Source organism: Panthera onca, chromosome B4, assembly GCF_046562875.1.
Source record: "Panthera onca isolate mPanOnc1 chromosome B4, mPanOnc1 haplotype 2, whole genome shotgun sequence".
In the NCBI taxonomy this organism is placed as follows: domain Eukaryota; kingdom Metazoa; phylum Chordata; class Mammalia; order Carnivora; family Felidae; genus Panthera; species Panthera onca.
In genome coordinates, this window is record NC_138345.1 from 82,406,373 (window position 1) to 82,430,162 (window position 23,790).

At 46.9% G+C, this 23,790-nt stretch overlaps 3 protein-coding genes and 1 long non-coding RNA gene across 10 annotated transcripts; 2 read left to right on the forward strand and 2 right to left on the reverse strand.

Moving 5' to 3' along the window:
• Positions 1–49: 49 nt before the first annotated feature.
• LOC144616903 (uncharacterized) lies at positions 50–5,650 on the forward strand. Its single transcript, XR_013556748.2, has 2 exons — positions 50–135; positions 3,368–5,650. It is a non-coding gene; the product is annotated as an uncharacterized LOC144616903 (long non-coding RNA).
• On the reverse strand, positions 806–3,949 carry CNPY2 (canopy FGF signaling regulator 2). 2 transcript variants are annotated; one of them, XM_060657283.2, is made up of 6 exons: positions 3,839–3,949; positions 3,131–3,243; positions 2,863–2,978; positions 1,590–1,793; positions 1,335–1,431; positions 806–968 (listed from the first exon to the last, which is right to left on the reverse strand). In XM_060657283.2, exons 2-6 carry the CDS (start codon positions 3,216–3,218, stop codon positions 925–927), a joined length of 549 nt encoding a protein of 182 aa, XP_060513266.1. In that variant the 5' UTR covers positions 3,219–3,243; positions 3,839–3,949; the 3' UTR covers positions 806–924. The 2 variants fall into 2 exon arrangements, with proteins under 2 accessions (XP_060513266.1, XP_060513265.2); XM_060657282.2 differs by lacking the exon at positions 3,839–3,949 and adding an exon at positions 3,686–3,709.
• Positions 4,756–18,179, reverse strand: PAN2 (poly(A) specific ribonuclease subunit PAN2). 5 transcript variants are annotated; one of them, XM_078449781.2, is made up of 26 exons: positions 17,967–18,179; positions 16,925–17,320; positions 14,090–14,259; positions 13,856–13,976; positions 13,615–13,692; positions 12,964–13,231; positions 12,266–12,608; positions 11,971–12,067; positions 11,023–11,142; positions 10,687–10,806; positions 10,287–10,415; positions 9,960–10,159; positions 9,703–9,848; positions 9,472–9,578; positions 9,184–9,282; positions 8,993–9,066; positions 8,741–8,888; positions 8,299–8,442; positions 8,108–8,167; positions 7,790–7,880; positions 7,041–7,198; positions 6,798–6,941; positions 6,486–6,665; positions 6,265–6,358; positions 5,792–5,989; positions 4,756–5,450 (listed from the first exon to the last, which is right to left on the reverse strand). In XM_078449781.2, exons 2-26 carry the CDS (start codon positions 17,204–17,206, stop codon positions 5,416–5,418), a joined length of 3,606 nt encoding a protein of 1,201 aa, XP_078305907.1. In that variant the 5' UTR covers positions 17,207–17,320; positions 17,967–18,179; the 3' UTR covers positions 4,756–5,415. The 5 variants fall into 5 exon arrangements, with proteins under 5 accessions (XP_078305907.1, XP_078305906.1, XP_078305910.1 ...); XM_078449780.2 differs by having other exon boundaries at positions 9,703–9,851; XM_078449784.2 differs by having other exon boundaries at positions 9,715–9,848; positions 17,967–18,178.
• Positions 18,180–18,413: 234 nt separating this feature from the next.
• Positions 18,414–23,602, forward strand: IL23A (interleukin 23 subunit alpha). 2 transcript variants are annotated; one of them, XM_060657286.3, is made up of 5 exons: positions 18,414–18,674; positions 20,114–20,169; positions 22,282–22,383; positions 22,889–23,035; positions 23,140–23,602. In XM_060657286.3, exons 1-5 carry the CDS (start codon positions 18,602–18,604, stop codon positions 23,299–23,301), a joined length of 540 nt encoding a protein of 179 aa, XP_060513269.2. In that variant the 5' UTR covers positions 18,414–18,601; the 3' UTR covers positions 23,302–23,602. The 2 variants fall into 2 exon arrangements, with proteins under 2 accessions (XP_060513269.2, XP_060513268.2); XM_060657285.3 differs by lacking the exons at positions 18,414–18,674; positions 20,114–20,169 and adding an exon at positions 21,063–21,816.
• The last annotated feature ends 188 nt before the right edge of the window (positions 23,603–23,790 follow it).

Here is a 23,790-nt window from a genome sequence, read left to right on the forward strand (position 1 = left end):
TTAATTTAAAAAGTCTTCAAAATGTTTATTCAGTTATTCTTTCCCTGAGGTATTCCTGGGATAGAAGTGTTCCATTCCAAACCCTGAGATAGACATACCTCTGGATCAAGGTGTTTAAGAAGCTCCTCAAAGAAGGTATCCTTTAGGTTTCCATCCCTATGCCCCAGTACAGAATCTCTACACATAGAAAGTGGGGACAGACTTACAGTCCAGACTGACAGATGGAGATGAAAAAGGTATACTTTAGTGCTACAGGTTCAAATCTAAAAGCTTAGACCAGCAAGCAAGGGCCTTCATTAAATAACATCCCTTACCTCATCTCTCCCTATCTTATAAAGCCCTTACTTTTCAGATGAGTTGACCCCATCTATTTCCACTTCCTGTCTGCTACTGCTGATCCCTCCATCTGGAAGGGCAGGGAGGGAAGAATAATGCATATCCGTGATTTCCTTCAAGACCAAGCTGTCTTAAACTTTATGTTTCATCAGTATAAATACAAGTCATTTTTAGAATCCCATACTACCATACACTTACCTATGTTCCCTTGCTTATTCACAGAGGTTCCTCTTCTCTCCACAGACTCTAAACACATGGTATTGAGTAGGCACCAAATAAATGCTTATCTAGTTTTGAGTCCAGCAGGAATCTCAGATGGCAAAAGAATGAAAGCCTCAGGCTCCTCCTACCTTCATGCTACACCATTTCCAAAGCACTTCCTTCCCTTTTCTTTCCTGTCTGGAATCCCCTATCTTCAAGCTTAACGTAAGGGTTGATTCTGGATATGAAAAGACAACACAGTTCATACTTTTGGTTTCACAATTTTTCAGTTCATTTCAATAAAAACATAATATAAAAGGCATTGCCACCCTCTTCCCCTCCTGAGGGTGATCCATCAAGCCTGTCAGTCTGGGCCGCTCCAGTGGTTCATAGCTCATCATGCGATATGTGCAGGGCATGGTCACATAGATCTGCAAATAGCACATAAAAGTTTGAAGGAAAATGCCACTCTCATACTGATATAAGTCACTATCAAGAAAATGCCCCAAACCAAACTGGCACACACACCAACCACCATTTTTTAGAGCATATCCTTTTAGATGACAAAACATTCCCACTATCCTTTCACTAGGGTCTCAGGTGAGGGAGCCACAAATTCTGAAAGCTGACAGGAAGAGAATAGAGAGGAACAACCCAAGTCTCTAAGTCATAGGTAATGGAAGTTAATTCTTGAGCTATTATCAGAGGATGGGGGATAGGAGGTAGAGGAACATGCTAAGGAATGTGCCAGGTTCTAACGGGCTGTGAGGACAGGCAGTAAAGTGGGAGTAGTTTACCTGTTCGCTTACTACAAAGTTTGTCTTTAACATTGTCAGCCTCTCGGGAAAAGAATTCAATGAGTTCATCCTCATATTCCTCCACAATGCTCTCACACTGTCAACCCAAGGGAGAAATGAATGAGAGAGGGCAGCAAGAAGAGGCCTTTTGCCTCCACCTCCAGAGAGGAGAAGGACATTAACGTAGCTTTCCGCTTGGGCTGTCCAATAACTCCCCTAATTTTCAAAAACCAGCTACCCATTCCCAAAGCTCACCGCAAACTTGAGAGTGCCACTGATGTCTGAATCAATTCGGATGCCCTGTAGGTCCAGTTCATTGGATTCTCCATTCCGGCCCACTACACGTACGTAGTTCTTGCGGTGGGTGGAAGGGTCAATTTGTTCCCCATACTCCTTCATCCGGTCACATACCTCCTCTAGCAGCTCTGTGAGGTGGGCCTCTGATCGAGCATAAGGCACCTAGAAATGTCCTCAGCCTTGGTTCATATTCTTCCACCTCTGCACATTAGTAATTTATATCCTTACTCTTCCTTCCAAATCTAGTTCAACTAACTTATTCGAAAAAGCCCTCCCTAATTAAAAACAGTACAGCTTATTCGTATGGTTCCAAAGTGCTTTCAAATATATGATCTTATTTTACCTCATTTCACATTTCTAAGAAATAAAACAGGTGTCATTACCTCCAAATTATAGATAAACAGAGACCTCTTTGATAAATCCTAGTTGACTATGTGTTCCTTTCCTTTGAACTCCCTTAATTCTTATGGGTGTAAGCTAATGATTTTATTTATTTGTATTAAATGAGATTAATACCTGTCCTCAATAGGAGCATAAGAGAGGTAGTGTAGGCTTTGAGGATAATAATTATAAAGCATCTCACAAACATCATAACCTTAACTTTTCTTTGTATACTCTCCACTAGATATAGCTTTGCATATATGTTATGTTTTCTACTCAAGTATAAATTTCCTACATACAGGGATATGGCCTTCTTTTTCTCTTTTGTACGTATATAATCATGCCATAGTGAAAACATGAGTGGGGCGCCTGGGTGGCTCAGTAGGTTAAGCGGCCGATTTCAGCTCAGGTCACTATCTCGCGGTCCGTGAGTTCGAGCCCCGCGTCGGGCTCTGTGCTGACAGCTCGGAGCCTGGAGCCTGTTTCAGATTCTGTGTCTCCCTCTCTCTGACCCTCCCCCATTCGTGCTCTGTCTCTCTCTGTCTCAAAAATAAATAAACGTTAAAAAAAAAAAAACTATAAAAAAACATGAGTGACATGAATTACGGATGTGGAGGAGGGGGCTGATCAGGGTTCCCTGTCTACTAATAACTACAGCAGAAATAATATTAAGGTTTGGAGCCAGGAAGCACATAGGGTATAAGCCTCCAGCCTCTTACAAATGTGATAGCCCAATATTTTAGATACCTTTCTGGGTCAATATCTATTAAACCAAGGTCCTTCTTAATCAGTTGAGTTCTCATTCAAATTCAGAGTGAGCTACTTTATTTGGGGGAACAGTAACAGTTACCTCCACCACTGACTGGCTGCCATCTGGATTGATTCGGAAAGAGCCCATCTGAATGGTCTTCTTGGGATCCACCTGGGCGATTTCCCACTCTAGTTCATCCACCAGAGCCCTGCAAGCTGGTGTGAGGGGAGAGGAAGGAGGAAGAAGGGGAGAAAGGAAATCAACCCAGATATTTCCATTCATTCTTCTCCCAGACCCTGTATCTCATGCTCTCCCAAGGCTCTGTCTTCCCCACCCTCCTTCCTCTCATTTCTCTTTGTGCTCTTACCTCCACAATGTAGATCCTGGCTCCTCCGAGCCCAGGCAGTTCCCAGCAGGGCCCCCAGAAGCAGGGCCAGCCAACCCCAGCCTTTCATCTTTAGAGTAATGGGGTTGCTCCACCTGAGTTAAGGGTGGAATAGAGCATAGGTGTGAGGATTCGGCTCCATTACCCCCACCCCGAATCCTACATTACCCCCACCCCACCCTACAAAGGCCTCAGTGTGACTCTGGCTCTACTTTTCAGGAAATGGCCAGGACACAAAGGAGCTCCTCTGTTCCAGCGCTTGAGGACCCGGATTCCACCCCCAACCTTCCCCCCCCGCGGTGAGTGAGAGCGCGAGCGAGGGACTTGGGGCTCAGTCCCAGACACTACGTCGACAGGTGAGGCCCCAGATGTTGGTACTTAAGCGTTGGCTGCCTAGGGCTCACAGGGCTATGTGGCAGCTGCGGAACGGAGGTTGGCGATTAACTGAGGACGAAGGCACAGAGAAGCTGCCGGCAAGGCAAGCAGCTGATTCAGGCCAGGAGGCAGAAAGGTGGTGGGCAGAAGAACACTCTATACCTGGGGCCTATTTGGACCCACCACCTTCTTTTACTGCATCCCCACCTCCAGCCTAGAGCTTTCCTGTGCGGACCAGCCCCCTTTCTGAGGACGCCGCCATTGCCTTCGCTCCAGTCCATTCCAGACCCTCAGTGCCACTCGCATCCGTCCCACCTCTGCTCCCAGGGCCGCCGCCGTGGCCCAGGCGCTCGAAGACGGCCGGACTCTCACTTTACTCTCGACCGTAGCACCTGGCTGCGGGGGAGCGAGGCTGTCCAGGCTTCTCCAGAGCGCTCCGCCACTTTCCAGGCAAGGGTGACCCAGCGACTGCCTGACCCAGCTCCCCGCACTCTAAGCGGCCGTCTACGCACGGCTCCGAAGCGCTGCCGTGCGAGCCCTACACCGGAGACCGACCCCAAACCCGCCCCTCCAAACTCTCGCGCGAACAGGCAGCTCCGGAGCGGCTTCCAAGCTGCGAGGACCCCGGTGGATCGCAGAAGGACCCAGACTTGCGTGGCGAGCAGCTCCACGTGACCACCAGGGGTCAGCCGAAGAATAGGAGTGGCCTGAAGCAAGGACAGAGCCGTTTGGCGTAAGGACGCGGTCAGAGGCACGTGGGTGTGCCAGTCTAGGTGGGCTAGGACCTTCCAAAAGAAAGGTACCCTGCTAGCCCGTGAGAAGCCCTGGTTTCAATACCCCGCAAACTACATCTCCCAGGAAGCACCGCAGCACTTCACAGATCCTGTTAGTAGCTACAAGTCTTCAGATAACCTAAGACCTGCAGTTTGTCAGTTTCCCCAACTTTCCTTTTCCGAGGAAACCATACTGTGCATCTTACAAGAATCTGGTCTTAAGGTAGTAGGCAGCCATAGCAAAGAGCTAAAAATAACTGTCCAGCAAAGACATAACTATATTCCTCCAATAACCTTAACTTTGGACTCCAGAGCTTCACCTTCATTTCTAGGTGGAAATTTGAACGCTTGTTTTTTTCCAGTTGTTATAGAAAGCCAACACAAAGAAAGGAGAGGAGAGCTTAAGTCAGAGCATCCCACACTTGCAGGTCTCTAGTGACATAGATGACAAGCCAGTAATACTTTTTTTTTTTTTTTTATTTTATAAAACATGCATTTTAAAACAAAACTTTAAAAAATAACAAAACTTGGGACAGGAGAGTGGATGGAAGACAGATGCTTCTCAGCTGTCAGCAGGAGTGAAGACAGCAGTCAAGCTGTGTCTAGGACCCAAAGGCCCTTTTGGCAATGATGGTGTTGGCAACACTGGTTTGCTAGGGCCACCAATATTCGATGTCCTGGTCCATCCAGGTATCTCTCAAGCAGTCAGAGACTTGAGCTCTCTTGAGCTACTGTTGTATCCTATCACTAACCAGGACTTCAGTCCTTAGCCAACTAGGAACTGAGAGTACTGGTTCCGTACTGGTTCCAGGAGCGTTTTTTTGCCTGGATATTAATTACCCAGGATATTTATTGAGAATATCAATTTCTTTCCATTTGGGTCAATTCTAGACTCTGTTTCTGGCCCGCTATTTTGCAAAGAATGAAAAAGGAATCTGGCACCTCTTCCCTTTACAGCAACTCTGCTGCATTCCAGTTCTATTAATAGCACCATCTGTAGACCCTGAGCAGGTCCAATTCTGGAAGCGGGCGAGGACTAGCCAACTTGGGAAGCCATCTCCCAGTTCTGGGGCACAGAACACTGAAGGGAGAGGAGTAGTTCACTGGGAGAGGATGAGGTCAGAGCGCCAACACTGAGGAGAAGACAGCTGCATCTGTCAGAGACAAAATCAAGAGCATTGACTCTTAAGGTGAGTGGAGAAAAAGTGCCTGGAATACTTCTTATGAAGGAAAAGAGGGCAAACCTGCCCCAAACATTTTAGAATTAGGCAGGAGGAGGTTAGGATCAGTGCAGACTTTCAAGAATACAATCTATTTCACTGAATGTTGGGAGGATTAAATGCTTTGTAAACCACTGAGTGCTTTACAAATGTAAGGTAGAGTTGGTACAATTGTTAACATCACCATCATCATTATTATTATCATGAGTATAATCTTCACATATGCAATCAAAACCCACCCTGTCCACTTTCCCTTGTCCCATCCCAGGCCTTACTCTTGGGACTCGTCTGACCCTCAGGCTCAGGAACCTTCCAGTCCATCTTTCGGCCCTTCTCATAAAGACCCTTGAGCACTTTGTGGAAGGATTCAGGCTCCGTGCCATTTTTGCTTAGCTCCAGATACTTTCGGTAGAGCTGAAGGGCTGTACGGGCATCCTCAATACTGTCATGGGTTTCCCCTTGAATCTTCAGGTCTGAGGGAATTAGAGGTGGAATAGTTTGGAACCTAGCAAAGGAAGGTAAGAATACGTCCCATACTCACATCCCCTACTCCCAATAACCAATAAAAAAAAACTTGACTACCCGTAAGGGAAAAAGCCAAACACCATTCCTAGTGCAGCGGGATACTGAAGTTACTTAAATCCATTCATAACTCTCACCACTAAGGGTCCTCCCTACTCCCCTCATTCCAACACTTTTTCCTGCTCTTAATGAGCACCATAAGGGCCTACAAGGTACACCAACTCACCTAGGAAGTACCAAGCAAGGAACCGCAGGGAAATCATTCGTTTTCGGGGCATGTGAAAGAGATAGACAGTGTCAAGGACTTGGTCCTTGGGCACCTGGCAGAGATAAAAGAGTGGGAGACTGAGGGTAGGTGATCCATAACTTCTCATTCTCCAAAAGCACAATGTATACCCTAAAGGGCCCATATTCAAAGGAAACTCTTAAAAACAGCCCTGCCCGAACCATGAGGTTGATGACCCGGAAGTCCTTCTGCAGACCATGACCCACAAACTTGACTCCAATGTCTATAAGAAAACGAAGCTTTAAGTAGGTAGACTTGAGAGTTGTGAGGTGCTTAGAGGAAATCTTGGCATCTAGGTCTCCTGGCTTAATCCCCGAGTACTGAGTCAAGTAATCCACCACCTAGGCATAGAGAAAAGGAGAAGTTGCTCACGAAGTGAGGTGCAGAGTCTCTCCCTGCTACTCTTCCCTGGGTTCTAGAGCACTCTACATAAGCACAAGGTCTGTCTCACTTGTACCTCCATATCCTAGTACCTGCTCCTGGGTAGAGATGTAGTCATCAATGAAGGGGATACCCTCATTGGGTCCCTGGCCTCGAACACAAGTAATCCTTGCTACTGACATCTGGCTTGGTTTGATGGTAGACTTGGTGCCATCACTGCGTAACTCTGCTTCCTCCTACAGGAGAAGAGTTGATAAGGAAATCAGAGAATAGCTTGCGATGCCTAATATCTCCAGAGTTCTGTGCCAACACCACACCCTTTTGGTCTTGGTTACCTCATTAAGAGTGACAAACTCAGCATCCAGGCCCACCAGGTCCCCAACCTGCGGCATCTCATTCAGCATCAGTGGAATAAAGGTAGTATGTGTTTTTCGCTGCTTCCGTGCTAGTGAGGCTTCAGCCAGCAGGACACTTGCCTCAATAGGGTTCTTGACTGGAAGGGAAAATCCAGAAGACAGATGGCTAGTGATAAGGAAGTAACCAGGGGAGGGAAACCCAGGATGGCTGACCAGAGACTGGGTCTACACTGTGATCTCTCAATAATCAAAGCATGTGAATAAGAAGATTGTGTCTGCTGAACAGACAGATGGAATAGGTCAAATCAGAAAACTACTAAGAAATATGCTAAGAGAAACAAAAAAGCAGAGAGGAAAGAATAAGACTTTGACTTTTTTGGACTTTAGCTTAGAAAATCCAGAAAAACAAAGTTACAGGGAAACTATGGGTTTAAAGGCACCAAAAAGGGACCTAATAAGAAGTCCATCTGCAAAAGAAGAAAGTTTCACTTGGGAAGAATTAGACTCAAAATCAAAACCTTAGCCCTTTTGATCAGATTCCCCCCATCACCTCTTCCCCTCTACACCCTCAGGATCTCCAGGTTCTAAATTTAGAGCCTGATGAAACAGGAATCTCTTTATCACCCCTGGAAATAATAACACTGGCTACCTATCCTAATCTTAACAAGATCTCTTCCAAAAGACCAATCTGAGCTGCTACACCCTTCTGTCTACTCTGTACCACTTACTGTTCAGGTTGTATTTGGAATTAAGATTCCTTTTGACGTAATAAAGGATAGCAGGCACTTTCCAATTCATGTCAAACTGCACAGCTTCATGCTATAAAAGAAAAAGCACTTCATGGTCTATATATAGATGCCCCTTTTTCCTTTTTCCCAAGCCAGAGAGAAGACAGAACTCAGGTGCTATTTTTAGTTCTGCTAACACTTTTTATTCTTGAGGACCCCTCCCTCCCTCCTGAATCTGCCTGGCATTCTGGAGCACTGAGGATGAGAATTCTAGGAAAAGGGGAGATGAAAGGGGGAATGGAATGTGTTACAACTAACCTTATCAATAGGTTCAATAAGAAAGTCATTGAAGAGATACCACTGCTGGTGGGTAACACCCTGTGGAAATACAGAAAAAGATGATAAAGTGATAGCTGGACCACTCTGACTCAGACTCAAGATAAGGACAGACCTGGGACTCCATTGTGGCTACTACCAGGGGTGTCCCTGCCTTGTAGTATCTCACTCACCTCCTTGCGCTGGTGGTAGGTCTCTCCAACTTTGATGTGAGCCACCAGGCTGCCCCCTGTGCGTGAGTCCAGGATGTGTACCACAGTAGCCATCAGGTCATACACAAAGACACCATGCTCCTCCTCTGCCCTGGCTGGGCCCCACTGTGAGGGGGGTACCCAGGCTGCTAAGCTAAGTTTAAGGATGGGGAAGGAAGGGGAATGGGGATAGAGGATAGGGAGTTTGGGGGACGGGGATGGGGGACCAGGGTGGGTTATCTCCATCCTAGCCCATCTATGACTCAATACTGAACTGAGTCACTCTGGAAAAGCCCACAACTGGTAAATAACTTGGCTTTATTCCCTTCCTTTTCCCTATACTAAGTTCCATCTTCCCCTTGTCCTGCTTCTGCCCCAACCTTCTCTCCCTTATTCCCCCTTCTCTTCCCAGTTGTTCAACAACCTGTATCTCATCCCCATCAGTCCAATTGCAAACATCCAGCCCTTTATTCTTGGTCATCTTCATGCGAATGGAGAAAGGAAGCCAGACATTCTTCAACTCCTCAATGGAGGAACACATCAGCACACCCTCTGGACTCCCTAGTTCCTTCCTATCAGGATAAGAGAATTAGAAATTCATTCTGAGATCTAGCCAGTGACCAGAGGAGCCACTGGGTAGCTCAATCCTTTGACTAACCCCCCAGACAGTACCTACCAATCAGCCAAAGCAAACTCTTTATTCTTAGAGATTTCCCCACCATGCTTTTTTATTGCCATCTTGAAGGCAACCTGAACACAAAGGAAAAAATATCTGATTGCCCAGGAACATTAATCATATATTGAGCAGAGAAGGGAGAGAAAATTAAGAAGTACACCTAAAACCCTGCTTCCAGACCTGGTCCTTACCTCAGCCTGCATTCTCCAGAAATCAGCTTCTTTCAAGCTGTTCACCTCACAGTTGATAACAAGAATATCTGGCAGATGGCGGATGTTGCGGGTCTGAATCTGAGAGGAAAAAACAAACAAGGAATGGCAATGAGCCTATGGGAAAGAAACCTGGATGGGAACAGTAAAACCTGGACCTGCATTTTCAAACTGAGGTTCCTCCCACTCCCTATAGATCCGTGGATGGTGGTGCTGACATAGCTAGTCCCAGATGAAACCACACCAAGTCCCCAACATGGGAGGACTCACCGTGGGCTGGTACTTCTCGCAGTTGTCGCACCAGGCCTGTGTATTCTGCTCCAGGCAGATGCTTCGCTTCAGCACCTGAGCAAAGTCACAGTTCTTCCCGGTTTTATCTGAGGGGAAACTGGATGCTTCACTCTAGGTTCTCCCTTCTGCCCATTATTAGCCTCCCAACACCCTCTCCTTGATGTTATGGGACACGTGAGGGAGCCTTCCCAACCCAGCTGCAGGGTATACCACTGTTGCTACCCTCGGGGTAGGAGAGCGTGAAGAGCAGGGTGGAAGAGGCTCGCACGGTCTCACTGCCGCAGCGGCAGAGGCTGCAATTCTCCATCTCACAGCTGAACAGCTGCCCAATGACAGAGTCCCCCGATGAACAAAAGCTGCTAAGGGCAGGGAAGGCAATACATGCACATGGAGACAGTTAGGACACCTTCTAAGTCACAGAGGGGACTGTCATGGTGGCTTTAAATACTCATGTTCCGATTTCATACCTGCCTCCAGCACCTCGATAAGCCTGGGGTACTTCTAGCTCCTGCATATCCTGATGCAGTTGAGTGAGAATGAAGCGATTCCACCTCTGAATAAGCCTGGCCAGATTGCCTTTGCCTGAAGCCTCATCTGAGTCAGCCAGGATCAGACCAAGGGCCGAGGCCTCAGGAATGGTGCGGAATGCCCGAAGAAAATTACTGCCCTGGAATCCAGGAAGTGTGTTGGTAGAATGGGGCAATTTTCTCTTTTGTGGCCATTTGCACAGCAGTGTCCCTGCCTACTGTCTACCTCCCTTCCCCTTTTATTGTCCCAGGTCTCCAGACACTGACCTGACAAGGGTCACCTCGAGAAAGATCCAACATGTGGAAGAGGAAACCCAGCTCACATGCCAGACAGAACTCCTTCTGGCAAAGATGGTTCTGGATAAGACAGCGAACGGGCTCCAGAAAATAGAGCACCTGGGGGGGGGGGAAGAGCAGGAGAACTGATACAGGCAACTAGTATGGAGAAGAGAGATGGGATGGTTAAGAGAGCCGATAAAGAATACAAATCAGGAGTCTACTGAAGAATGGAGCACACAGAAGAGACTTGAAGGCTGTGAAGCAAGAAAGAATGGTAGCGGAGGCCATGGCAAAGTGGGCTTGGTTGGAGAGACCTGGAAAAAGAGCAGGGAGTATGGGGACACAAAGAAAGGCAGTAGCCATGTTCAGGTTGCAGGAATATCCTTACCTGGATCATGCAGTTACAGTAGGCATTGGGGATGTGGGGCTCTAATCCAGCAAACAGGGTCTTATTGTAGTGTTTGAAGTCAAAGTCCTCCAGCCCTAGCTTGGAGTATTTGATGGTTACCTGAGGCAGAAATAGTCTGAGCAAAATGAACGTATCCTCAGAGTCCCCTAAATCCTTTGCAGTGGTCATAACCTTTCCCAAAACCTCCCTCCTGAGTCCAGGTGGTAGATGAAGGCTTCTCAACTGAGTCCTTCGATCCTTTCTAGTATGACCCCCTTTTCCCAGGGAACCTTTCCCCACCCCCCACAGGACTCCTTCCTTGGTAACCCCCAGCACCTTGCGGTATTTCTTAGAGACCATGTGGAGATGTAGCTCCTCTTCCCGCCCTATCGGTGACTCAGTGACCTGGCTGAAGCTGTCAAATTCACTGTCTGACTCCTTGAGTCGATAAGGAATCTAGAATTTTTAAAAAGAAGTAATTTTGTTGGATGTCTTAATTATCTTTGGTTTCCCCCCACCTTTATCCCAACACTGAATCTTCTACTTTCTTGAAGTTTCAGCATCCACCGCGTCCTTTTTATTCCCACTGCCATCACCCTACCACACCACAGCTCGACAACTGTGATGGCTTCCACGTGTGGCTCCACACACACTCTGTTCGGCATCCCGCTACCAAACAAACTCTCCCAAAATGCCTATTTCAGTGTGTCACTTCTCTCCCTAAACACTGGTATTAAGGCTTCACAGCCGGGTCCTTTCCAACCTCAATGTCTTACTATTTCCCAGTACTCACCACCACTCCAGCCAGACTGGTCCAATCACAGTCCTGGTCAGACACACCTTTTGCAGTTATGCTTCTTGAGACCTTTGCTAACACTGATCTCTCATCTTGAATATGCTTCCATGTTACTTTCTATTTACCTATTTTTAACCAGCTCAATATCCACCTTTTTCAGTATGTCTTCCTTGACCACTCTGGCCCAGAGTAACATTTCCCCTCCAAACAGCCCTGGCAGTGAATGCTTATAACATTCCTTTAGCATTTAACAATAGAACAAATAATTTGTTACAGACAGGTCTTATCTTCACTAACCAAATACTAAACTTCTTAATAGCAAAGACTCTATCTTCTATTCTGAATTCCCCCTAACACCTACCATGGTACCTCAAAAATCCTTTACTGACCAACTAAAAGCAAAAAATGCTGAGAACTAGTAAAGAAACAAGACAGGAGAAATCCCAGAGGGCTGGGCTGGGGGCTGACCCTCTCTCCTCTGAACATACCTGATTGCGCAGCCTGGTACGGGGGTTGGGTGCATAGCCAATGAAGCCCACCTTCTTCATGGTGCGTAGAATCTCTGCATCCACAGGGGGTGCTCGCCTATAATGTAGTACAGTTCTAGGGCTTGAAGTTTGTGGTGTCTGCCTATCTAATCCCCAACCCCCAAGGAGCCAGAAAAGAAGAAAGTACTGAAGGCACACAAAAATCAGGAAAGGAGACTACTACAGGGCTTACAGAGAAGCCTAGTATCTTGGCCCTTTCCCCCTCCCTCCTTTTGACCCAGATGTAAGGTACAACCTGGGAGCTGGAGCGGAGTTGGCAGCAGGCCAGTCAGAGAGAAGCGTGTCAGTGGTGAGCGGGACAGGGATGAGGGAAAGAGGCAGCAGGTCCTGGCTCCAGTCTAGGGGAGGCAGTGAGTCCACGAGACAGGGCAAAGCAAACTCCGTCTCACGGGAGTAAGGGTTGAAGGAAGGCTCAGGGGAATCAGTCCAGAGGTGTACACAGCCCTCAGAATCCCCAAAGGCCAGGGCCTGCTTGCTGGCTGATACGTCAAATGTCATTAGCAGAGGCCCCACGGGGTTCACATGAAAGATGTCTGCTGGGTTGGCCAGGCCTGTGGGCTCACAAAACTGGCACTGCCCTAGAAGAGAGGAGGAAGCATTATGACACTCCTTTTCCCTCGTATCAGGGAAAGATGGGGCCTAAATTCATGCCTAGAGATACAAATAATACCATCTGATGCCTTCTCATAAACCACAGGCAGTTTTGTTACCCAGTAAAGTTGTTCTGCCTGCTCCACCTTTATCTTTTTCTGTGTTCTTCACACTCAGGGAGAAAATAAAAGCACTAATCTCTGACCAAACCTAAGTGAGACCCTGATAGCCCACCAGAAGTTACTATTTCCTCCAACAAAGAGGTTCCTAGGAGTATACTCCTAGTGTCTACTTCTCCTTCGGTCATCAACCCCTCCTACCCTTTCCTACAGTCCTTCCTACCTGACTGGGAGATGATAGCAAGTCGAGAAGTATATGTAGGGATGAAGCGCAAGAAGGCAGGATCCACATGTACTTGAAGTGGTGTGATGGCACGCATCATGCGCAGATCATACACCTTGAGGAAACGGTCACAGGCCAGGCCAGTGAGGCGGCTGGAGAAGCCACAGGCGGCCAGCAGGTTGCCATGCACATCAAAATCTGACAGACTTCCTGAGAAAGCATCAAACTCATGCTCCACCTTAAAAGAACGGAGGTCTCGCAGGGAAACCTGAAGAAGAGATAACTCCGTTATCTGCCAACACTGTTATCAGGAAAAGTACCCACCACCTACCTAATCCTGTGAGGCCCCTGCCAAAAGAACTAAGGCTCTAGGATATGGGCAATTAAAGCACAGAACAGGCAAAAAGAGAGGCCAAGAGCTGGAAGGGACTCCAAAGAGAACTCTTGTTTACTCTCTTGCCTCAAAGGTATCTAGTTACAACAGAAGGCATCAGCCTGAAAGACAGTCTAGTATAACGTGGCTGAGTAGGAACTCGGGTCACTCCTCCTGTGCCTCCAACTATAGCCCCAGAATTGAGGGAAAGAGCGAGCTCAAGCACATGTCTGATGAAACAGGGCCATGTGGTAGGAGGAAACATGGAACCGAGCCACCTTGCCAGATGTGTGGCCACAGAAGAAGAAGCGATTTGTCTGTCTCATGATGGTGACTCCAGGCGTCTCGACTGCATACTGGGGGACAAAGCAGAAAAACCAGTGAGAATAATTCTTCCCACAGACCAAAGGAACAGAAAGACTGCACATACATCTTAGGCATGTTCCCAGTCTGGGCATATCCCTGACCCCCCAAAAAACCTCAGGTCCTGCCTGGGTCTTTCTTTCCCCAGTCTTATACCTTCTGAGTCTCCTGGACAGTATTAAGGTCAATTTCCAATATGTGGTTCTGCAGCCCACCAACAAGCAGAGTGCTGTTGTCAGTCAGTAGGAGACTGTGCATATCCTCACTCTCATCCAGCCTGTAGGGGAAAGGAAAGGCTAAGGGACCAAGGTCTCAAAAGTTTCCAATCCTTTAGACTTCCCATTTTAGGAGGGACTCTCTTTCCCAGTCCAGAGCTGAGAAGCCACTTACAGGTAATCAAATATAATGAGGCCCCCACGGGCCATATACTTGAGGTTGTTCTTGGTGAGAAATAGGATACCATTTTCCAGGCTCTGGATCTGTCGAATGTCGTCACTGCCATTGACCTGAAAGGATGAGTAACGCTCCAAGGCGGGGCCAAAAAATGAAGTGGCATGGCCCTGTGGGGGACAAAAAAGATGAGACACACCCTGAGTGGAGGGGCAGGGCCACCCCAGATACAGGTCAGGGACTGGAGACATTGCTCAACTTTTCTCCATTCTTGCTTGGCCTTTCTGGCTAACAGCAACTAAGGCATATGGCTAGGGACCAATCTAAGTGACAAAGGCATTGATAATAAATACTATCTTATGTTTAATGCTTCACAAAGTACTTTTGTAAACTCTACCTCATTTTGCCCTCACAATGACCTTGCTGAATAGATAATGGTTCAGTTGGTTAGAACAGTTTCGGGTCAGGGATGTGAGTCCGATCCTCCACTGGCCAGCTGGTTTTCTTATGTTCCATATTCAAGTCTTAATCTCTACCAGCCACCATCTGGGAAATGTGCACTGTGGATCACAGGCTGGAATAGAGAGAATATGAAACTCATTCCCCCCTTGGCTCCTATGACATCATTCACTACTGGTTTCGCTCTTCTTACCTCATACCTCCTCTTTATGTGCTTCCCTTCAGACCACTCTTGAACCATGGCTATTCCCAGTCCACTATTTTCTCACTAGTCATTTTAGGTAATCTCATCCTCTCTCAAGGTTTTAACCATCAGTCTTCTAACTGATGGATCCTAACTCCCTCCTCTAGCCCAGACCACTGCCTCAAGCTTCACACTTTCATATCCAAATATCTACTAAACATCTCTCTTTAGATATTCCACGAAAACCCAAACTCATTACATTCTAAATTAAATTTGTCATTTTACCTCGTTTCCATTCTTCTTCTAACTGTATTCTTTATGGAACCATGATCTATCCAAAGGACTAAGTCACTGGTAGTAACTTGTCTTGTTTACTTCCTAAGTATTTCCCAAATCTGTTCTACATGTCTACAGTGCTTCATTCAGGCTTTCATATTCTATGTGAACTGCTACAATAACCTACAATCTAAGCCGATCCCACTGAGTCCTGCCATGTTCCCCCTTAAATGAAACTCTATACTGCTACTTCAGCATTCTAAGATGCAAACCTAACCTTATCATTCTGGATAAAAACTGTCACTGGTGTGAAAGATCAAGTCCAAGCTCTTTTAACACAGCATATGAGGTTTTCTAGAATGTTCTCCCCCCAGATATCTGCATGGCTTCCTCTCTCCCTTCTAGACGACTTAGAATGGACATCCTGGTCTGTATCCAAGTCTCTACTCAAATGTGACATTATCAGAGAGACTTTCCCTGACCAATTATCTAAAACAGCAACACCTCCCACCCTTCATTACCTTAACCCCGTTACTCCACTTTATTTTCCTTAAGGATACTAAACACCTAATATATTATAAATGTATTTTTGTTGCCTTTTTAAATGCTTATTCCCAATCTAGACCATAGAGCAAGGTGTGGCACCTAACAGGTGCTCAAAAAACACTAGTTGAATGAAGTAATGTCTAACTTTTCAGACTTATCTTCCAGAGCAGTAAACCCTAATTGCTTGTAGTTCCTGTAATCTGTAATCACACTGTATGGTATCTTGGAAATCTTTATCCTGTTGCTTTTGCCAAGACAGCATTTTCCCCTCTTCTTCACCTGACTCCTACTCACCTCTCAAGAACTCACTTCAGGTGTCACTTCCTTCTGGAGGGCCTCTAACCCTTCTGCACCCAGTAAATATTTTTACACTGGCACTTAGTAGTTTATATCTTAAACTCATAATTAGTTTATATCTTAAATTCATAATTAATAAGTAAAACAGTTTAGTTTCTTCTAAAGTACCATGAAGTTATCTGTTTATATGTATATATATATATTTTTTTTTTTTCTCATTGTTCTGTAAATTCCTTGAGGGCAAGAATTATGTTTTATTGTTTTATTCCCTGGGCCTACCATAGCAGTAGACCCTACCTACTGAAATGAATGTATTATCAAAAAAGTACATTCTTTCTAATGAAAAAAGCACAATTCATGCCCTATGGAAGGAAAATTAATAAACCAAGAATGTTATTTCTTACAAAATCTTTGAGCTCTCTAGCATACTGGCGATATAGATACACATTAAAAAACATTAATATTGGGGTGCTTGAATGGCTCAATCAGTTGAGCATCTGACTTGATTTTGGCTCAGGTCATGATCCCAGGGTTGTGGGATCAAGCCCATGTCAGGCTCTGTGCTGAGCATGGAGACTGCTTAAGATCTCTCTCCCTCTGCCCCTCTCACCTGCTTATGCGCTCTAAAATAAAAATAAAAAAGAGTTAACACTGATAACTGCTCTCAGAGAGATTAAAATCAGCCAAAGAAGACAGAATGATTCCATGTAAGATATGCAGAAACATGTGTTAAACATTCTACAGTTATAAAAATGGAAACAGAAGAAAGGCATTAGAGATTGGATTTGGACACTACAGACTGATGGGTACAGTTATCAAGGTTAATCAAAGCTTAGAATGGGCAAATTGTGGTAGAAATGGGATGACTTCTGAAAAAGAACACGTATGTAACTTCTTCCTGGATCATATGGCTCCTTCCACTCCCTTCCTCCTGATTTGACTTAGAGACCTAACTAACTCTCACCACCTCAACTCAGTTCTGGCTCCCAGTAAAGCAGCTGCCCTTGGGCTAAAACCAGATAAAATACCTCCAACATCTCCTTTCAGCCCTTACAAAGGGGTACAGTTCTTACCCCGTGGCTTCCCACCCACAGCATCTCCTCGTGCAAGTCAAAGTGGGAGACGGAGACAGGCACACCCACTTCAGCCACCACACTGTGCAATTCAGAGTAGACACCTTCCATTATGTGCACTGACTCCTGGACAGGAAGAGCCTCCAAGGCCACCCCCTCCGGATCCAGCTCCACATTCTGTAGCAGACTTGGGTTCAGGTGGGCATCCAGGACAGGGTCCAGGGCAGAATGCATGGCCGGGGCATACTCTGCCAGTCCAGGGTCCAGACCCTCGAAGTTCATGACGACGATGGCAGATTAGACCCGTGTCACACCCTCCCTTGCAACGGCCCTTTAAGATGTCTGACCCAGCCTTCAGCAGGATAGCACCAGTGGGCCTAGAATGGACATCCTGGCCTGTAAAGGGAAAGAGGTAGCTGAGTCAGTGATAGGTAGGCCCAGGTACTTGTATTTAGTGTGTTCTAGATTATATGTGCAGAAGGGAAATGAGGCAGGGAGATGTGAGAATGCCAGGCAGGAGATGAAGCAGGCAGGAAGGGGATGCGCAGTAGGGTAGAGGCGGAAGTGTTGTCCCTTTTTCTCCTCTAGGCCCTCTGTACTCCCCCACCACCCCACTATCTAACCTAAAACATGACTTCCTTTTCATCTCCCTTCAGGCCTGCCCACTTGCCTGGTTCACCCCAGAACCATCAGTGAAAAGAGCAGCGACTGTGGGACAGGAGTTAAGGAAAGGGGCTAAAATGCTTGTTTCCCAAAATTAAGGATTGGGGGGGGGGGGGGAGTGGGAGGTGAGAATAAGAAGTCGTTTCCCAGAATCCCCTGCAATGTTACCCAGGATTCTCCAGGGAAAAATAATAATGTCCAGCTACCCACAATTGGGGCGGGAATGGGGGGACATGATGAAAATGGCTAGTTACCCACAATTCTCTAGGGGAACCAGAGAAATCAATTACCCAGAATTCTCCCCCGGCGGAGGGGAGGGGAGGGCTTAGGGCAGGGGTCAGATGTGTTCTTGGGATGCTTATGGGGATTGGGTCATTACCAAGATTTCTCCATGGCGGATATTTTGGAGCGCGTGGAATTAAAACGAGTAGGGGGAGAGCAAGCGCCGTCAGCTCCGCGGGAAATTCCAGTTTCCCCAATTCTCCCCCGCGCCTGAAGCTCAACCAAACACTACCGCGGAAAGGACGGCGGGCTCCCAGTCAGAGCTTCCAATCAGGAAGGGTTTGGAGCTCACCTAAGCCAATCAGAAGGAGCCAGGTACAGACGGCTCCGCGAGAAGACGCGTGACGCGGGTATTGGGCAAAAATAAGGTTACGGGCCGCCAATGGGGACAAACGGTGTCAGATACTGGCCGCATTTGGTGTCGTGAAACGTAACTCCTCTTTTAAGCTTTCTTTGAATAAAACTGGAGAAGTCGCTTGGAAACCGAACTTTAATGCTCCCTGTAACTTTAGAAGTTCTAGAATAAGGGATGCCCAAGGTAAAGCACTGGGAATCGATTGCTGGGTATTCCCAGCCTATTCCGGTCCACCCCCTCCACCTGCGGTGCTCTTGTGAGCTACCCCGCCACCTCTCACCCTGTTGCCCCCGAAACTCGCCGGCATTTCCTATCATTTCCAGGCATGGGAGAGAAAAAAGGAAGCGGGAGCCATGTTCCAAACACGGCCCAACTAGATGCCTCTTCTACGATTCTGTAGGCATCCATCTGAAACTCCCATCTGTGATTATCTACTCCCCAGATGCTCCGGTAATAGTCCCGTGGAGCGAGACCCCTCAGCTATCAAATTCCCCTAGCTCTTGAAGCTCGACGTTATCCCTCAGAAGGGGATGAGCACGGCAAATTGGGACATTTGCTTACCCCCAAACTCTTACAGATTTAGCGTCAACAGTTATTTTTAGCGATTCTTGGGGTCTAATTGTTTTGGAATGGGGCCAGGTTGCGAGATGTCACCAGGGCAATTTAGCTCAGTTTCTAACGGCCACACAGAGGGCCTTTTTGATGGAAGGAATTTCTCACGGAGGATACAGTGTTAAAGCATTTCTCTCTGTCTCAATAAAGCCTGCTGAATAACACTGTAATAAAAGGACTCCAGAATTTAGACTTGCAGGGGTCCTAGAGTCCACCAGAAGTCATAGACGGAGAGAAAAACACCGTAACTCAGTGGGTCTCTCAAATTGATCTGACTTCACAGGTCCCTAGATTTAAAATCCTGGGAAAAGATGGGTGCTGAGAGACTAGACAGTTTGTAAACTTTAAGAAATTTCCATATTGAGGTTGAGAAAGACTTCACAGACCTATGAGAATTACTGGGCCTGAGATACCTGGGCTAAATCAGCTACTTTATAAAGATAGTTTGTGTCCTGTCCAATATAATGGAATGATTGAGAAAGCAGGATCTGGGGTGCCTGGGTGGCTCAGTTGGTTAAGTGTCATCGGGCTTCCACTCAGGTCATGATCTCCCTGTTGGTAAGTTCAAGCCCCGTGTTTGGCTCTGTGCTGACAGCTCTGAGCCTGGGGTCTGCTTCAGCTTCTGTGTCTCCCTCTCTCTCTGCCCCTCTCCCCCCTCTAAAAAATAAACATTTAAAAAATAAAATAACATAAAAGAGAGAAAGAGAGAAAGCAGGATCTGAAGCCAGATTTTCTGTCCTGGAATTCTGGCCATTCAGTTCTGTGATCTTGGGTAAATTACTTAGCTCTGTTTCCTCATCTGTAGTATAGGGATAATAACAACTCACAACCAACTCACTGGGTTGTTGTGAGAATTAAATGGGTTAATACATAAAAAGTGCTTAGACCAAGTACTTGGCATAAAGTGAGAGTTGGATATATGTTAGCCATCATTATTAACTATGTAAGGGAATTTCAACTGGATTTGGAGTCTGGGCATCCAACTGGAAAGGCCTGCTTAGGAGTGTCTTGTGAATGTGATTTGCATAACGGTTGAGGCCCTGTTGACGTCAAGGGGTCACTGCAGTTCCAGGTCAGATCTAGTCCTGGAAGTAGTTCCTGCCACAGAACAGTCCCACAATCACCCCACCAACCTTGCTTCCTACCCAACTCTCGAAGCACCAGGAAGTGAAACAAAGCAGCAGAGCCCCGTGCCTCCAACTCACCCTTGTCTCTCTCATCCCATCCCCCAACACTCCACTTCCTTCTTCTTTTACCTTTCATCTCCTATCCTTTAGGCCCCCAGAATGAGACCAGAGATGGAAAAGCACAACAGACATTAAACACAAGTGAGGTGAGCTCCCCTCCTTCCTTCTTCCATTTGTGTACACGATATGTAGAGAGAGGCAAACCATTTCCCACTCAGACTGAGATAACCTATCCGATGCTGGAAACATTTTATCCAAAGGTAGATTTACCACAGAGTCATAATATTTGAATCAAAAGTTTCACTGGGAAGTTTTGAATAGTTCTAAGGGAAGGGAGGCCTCTATCAAGGGTAAGTTTCTCAGAGAAGAAGAGTCAACCTCTTGGGAAGGCTTTAAGGACCATCTGTGTGGTCAGCCATGTCCTCATTCTGACGTCCAAATTGTTCTGGGACCCTCCACTGGGGTTGGGGCAGTCCCAGATTTGGACCACCCCCCACTCCCACGCCCAACCTCACAGTCTCAGCTGTCTCACTGAATGTTGCATCAGGGAGAGTGATGAAATCAGTGTCAGCGGATTTTACCCATGGATGCAACAGGCTGAAGGACTGGTCAGGGTCATTGACACAGTGCACCTTCAACTCCCCAGAATTCCTGGGCTTCCTAGCTGTGGGGTAGGGACTGGGTGCTGGAATATCTAAATTTGACTTGTAGTCCTTGCTTAAACTTGTATCCCAAAAGAACCACCACCTGAACCCCACAGATCCTATGAAACATTGAGCCACTAAGGTTGAGGAATTAGATGATTCTTAGCAGCAAATCTCTCCCTCCAAGAACCCTTCTAGCCTCCACAGTGAGGCCTGAAGTGGGAGCAGTAATAGTTTATACGGCATTATATGGCTTCCTAGTTCACAAAGTGCCTTCGCATCCATTCTTTCCCAGTGAAAATAGTTGTTGCCAAGGGAGAAAAAAGAAGCCCCCTTGTTCTTAGATAGAGGGCCCCAAAGGGGAACCAAACTTCATTCCAAACTGAATGGAATCTTGCTATCCTATTGGGAAATAAAATGAATGGTTGCATTTTGGCTTTTCCTCAGGCAGGAAAAGGTAAGGAAGTTAGGTGGGGGGTGTGGAGGGAATTAAGCTTTGAGACGCCAAAAAGTGAGGGAAAGATTGAACAGGAAGAAACTTGAGACTAGATTCATTTAAATATTCATTCCTCCCACCCCCACCCCCTCCACAGCCATTTCGATTCATGGAGAGCATTACACATATGCCCCATCCCAGGCCTCCAGCCACAGCAACCACACGTCTCATTTCCCTTGGAACTGAGGCTGCATACCTGGGCTCTCCACAGAGGGGGATGATGCAGGGAGGGGAATCCCACCTGCTGTGAGTCACCTGCTAGTATAAAGGGCGGGCCTTACAATGCAAGGACCTTAAAAAGAGACTCAGACAAGGGGAGAAAAACAGCAGGAAGCAGCTCAGAAACTCAGTGAACAACAGAAGGAAGCAACAAAGAACGCAGAGCATCAGGCTCAGAGCAAAGGGAAGTGGGCAGAGATTCCACAGGGACTGGTGTGAGGCACAGAGCCAGCCAGATTTGAGAAGCAGGCGACAAGATGCTGGGGAGCAGCAGGGCTATGCTGCTGCTGCTGCTCCTGCTGCCACTGCTGCCCTGGACTGCTCAGACCCGGGCTGTGCCTGAAGGCAGTAGCCCTGCCTGGGCTCTGGGCCAGCAGCTCTCACAGAAGCTCTGCACGCTGGCCTGGAGTGCACATCCTCCAACGGGACATGTGGTAAGTAGCAGGCTCTGGCACCAAACGGGAGCCTGTCCAAGGTCTCCAAGGCTGCAGAGGAAGACTCTGGCTTTAGATAGAAGCTGGAGGGTTGAAGGTCCTCAAAGAGTGGACCTTAAAGAGGACAGGGAGGGGCGCCTGGGTGGCTCAGTCGGTTGAGCGTCCGACTTCAGCTCAGGTCACGATCTCACGGTTCGTGAGTTCGAGCCCTGCGTCAGGCTCTGCGCTGATGGCTCAGAGCCTGGAGCCTGCTTCCGATCCTGTGTCTCCCTCTCTCTCTGCCCCTCCCCCATTCATACTCTCTGTCTCAAAAATAAATAAACATTAAAAAAAATTAAAAAAAAAAAAAAAAAAAAAGAGGACAGGGAGTGGGGTTCCTAGGAGAGTCATGGGCCTGGGGTACTGGTGGAGTTTGAAAGTGCTTCTCTTATCTCTTCACTCTTCCCACCCCTTCCTCCATTCCAGGACCTACCAAGAGAACAGGGAGATGATGAGACTACAGACGACGTCCCCCACATCCAGTGTGGGGATGGCTGTGATCCCCAAGGACTCAGAGACAACAGTCAGGTAGTAAGATGAGGCTGGACTACAAGGAAGAGGGACTGGGACATTGTTGGGTACCATGGTGAATTAGTACAAGTTGTATCTGTCCTTGTCCATTCGGCTTGTTATAACAAATACCATAGACTGGGTGACTTATAAACATCAAAAATTTACTTCTCACTGTTCTGGAGTCTGGAAGTTGGATATCAGGGTGCCAGTATGGTCAGGTAAGGGCCCTCTTCCAGGTTGCAGACTTCTCATTGTTACCTTTATATGGCAGAAGGGCCTTGGGAGTTCATGGGTCTCTTTTAGAAGTTCCTGAAGGCTCCACCCTCATGACATCATCACCTTGTGAAGGCCCTACCTCCTGATACAATCACACTGGAGGGTTAGGATTCAACATATGGATTTTGTGAGGACACAAACATTCAGACCATGGGAGTGTCTAAGAATGGCAAAGAACCGGGTGGGTCTTTGGTAATGGAATAGGAAGGTATTGGTTAGCTCTCACTGCTTTCTTTTCCCCCAGTTCTGCTTACAAAGGATCTACCAGGGCCTGGTTTTTTATGAGAAGCTGCTGGGCTCAGACATTTTCACAGGGGAGCCCTCTCTACTCCCTGATAGCCCAGTGGGCCAGCTTCACGCCTCCCTCCTGGGCCTTAGGCAACTCTTACAGGTATGAACAAGGGGCCTGAAGAATGGGGGCTTGCAGGTATCAGAGATAGGAACTTGAGGGTAAAGGTTCTAGAGTCTCTCTGATTGTGTCCTATGTCCTTTCAGCCTGACGGTCAACACTGGGAGACTGAGCAAACTCCAAACCCCAGTCCTAACCAGCCATGGCAACGCCTCCTTCTCCGCTTCAAGATCCTCCGCAGCCTTCAGGCCTTTGTGGCTGTAGCTGCCAGGGTCTTTGCCCACGGAGCAGCAACCCTGAGCCCCTAAAGCCAAAAGCTTAAGCATGGCACCCAGATCTCCATGGCTCAGCAGTGCAAAAATGAATCAGCCCAGGAACCTGTGAGCCAACAAGTGAATTAGTCCATTAATTCTAATGGAACTTGCAAATGTTGAAAAATTACCAACACTGACTAATTTATGATACTGACCTGGGACAAAGTTGAGTATTTATTAACTAGAAAGGGAAAACTTGAGATTATTTATCCTCATGGCAGCAGTTTGGGGAGGATTATTTATTATATTTATACTGAATTATGTACTTTTTTCAATAAAGACTTATTTATGTGAATGATTTCTAGGCTTGGTTGGAAAAAAAGCAATATAGGGCTAAAGGACTACAATTTGCATCCTTGTACTCTGCAGGGCTCCAGTGGAGAGGGATATTTCCTCATGAGCCCCTAGTGTATAGATAGAGTAAGTAGGATCTTTTTGGTCTGGATCCCTGTATTGCTAAACAAGCTGAATGGGATTACAAAG

Bases quoted from the DNA above. Each gene is read 5' to 3' on its own strand.
- IL23A (XM_060657285.3), top strand. From the start codon at position 21,640: ATGCTGGGGAGCAGCAGGGCTATGCTGCTGCTGCTGCTCCTGCTGCCA. The intron at 22,384-22,888 runs GTAGTAAGATGA...CTTTTCCCCCAG, and splicing joins GACTCAGAGACAACAGTCAG to TTCTGCTTACAAAGGATCTA. The intron at 23,036-23,139 runs GTATGAACAAGG...ATGTCCTTTCAG, and splicing joins GCCTTAGGCAACTCTTACAG to CCTGACGGTCAACACTGGGA.
- PAN2 (XM_078449780.2), bottom strand. From the start codon at position 17,206: ATGAACTTCGAGGGTCTGGACCCTGGACTGGCAGAGTATGCCCCGGCC. The intron at 7,881-8,107 runs GTTAGTTGTAAC...TTTCTTTTATAG, and splicing joins TTATTGAACCTATTGATAAG to CATGAAGCTGTGCAGTTTGA. The intron at 5,990-6,264 runs GTGAGTTGGTGT...TAATTCCCTCAG, and splicing joins CCTTGCTTGGTACTTCCTAG to ACCTGAAGATTCAAGGGGAA.
- CNPY2 (XM_060657283.2), bottom strand. From the start codon at position 3,218: ATGAAAGGCTGGGGTTGGCTGGCCCTGCTTCTGGGGGCCCTGCTGGGA. The intron at 1,794-2,862 runs GTAACTGTTACT...GGACATTTCTAG, and splicing joins GCAGCCAGTCAGTGGTGGAG to GTGCCTTATGCTCGATCAGA. The intron at 1,432-1,589 runs GTGAGCTTTGGG...TTGGGTTGACAG, and splicing joins GTGGCACTCTCAAGTTTGCG to TGTGAGAGCATTGTGGAGGA.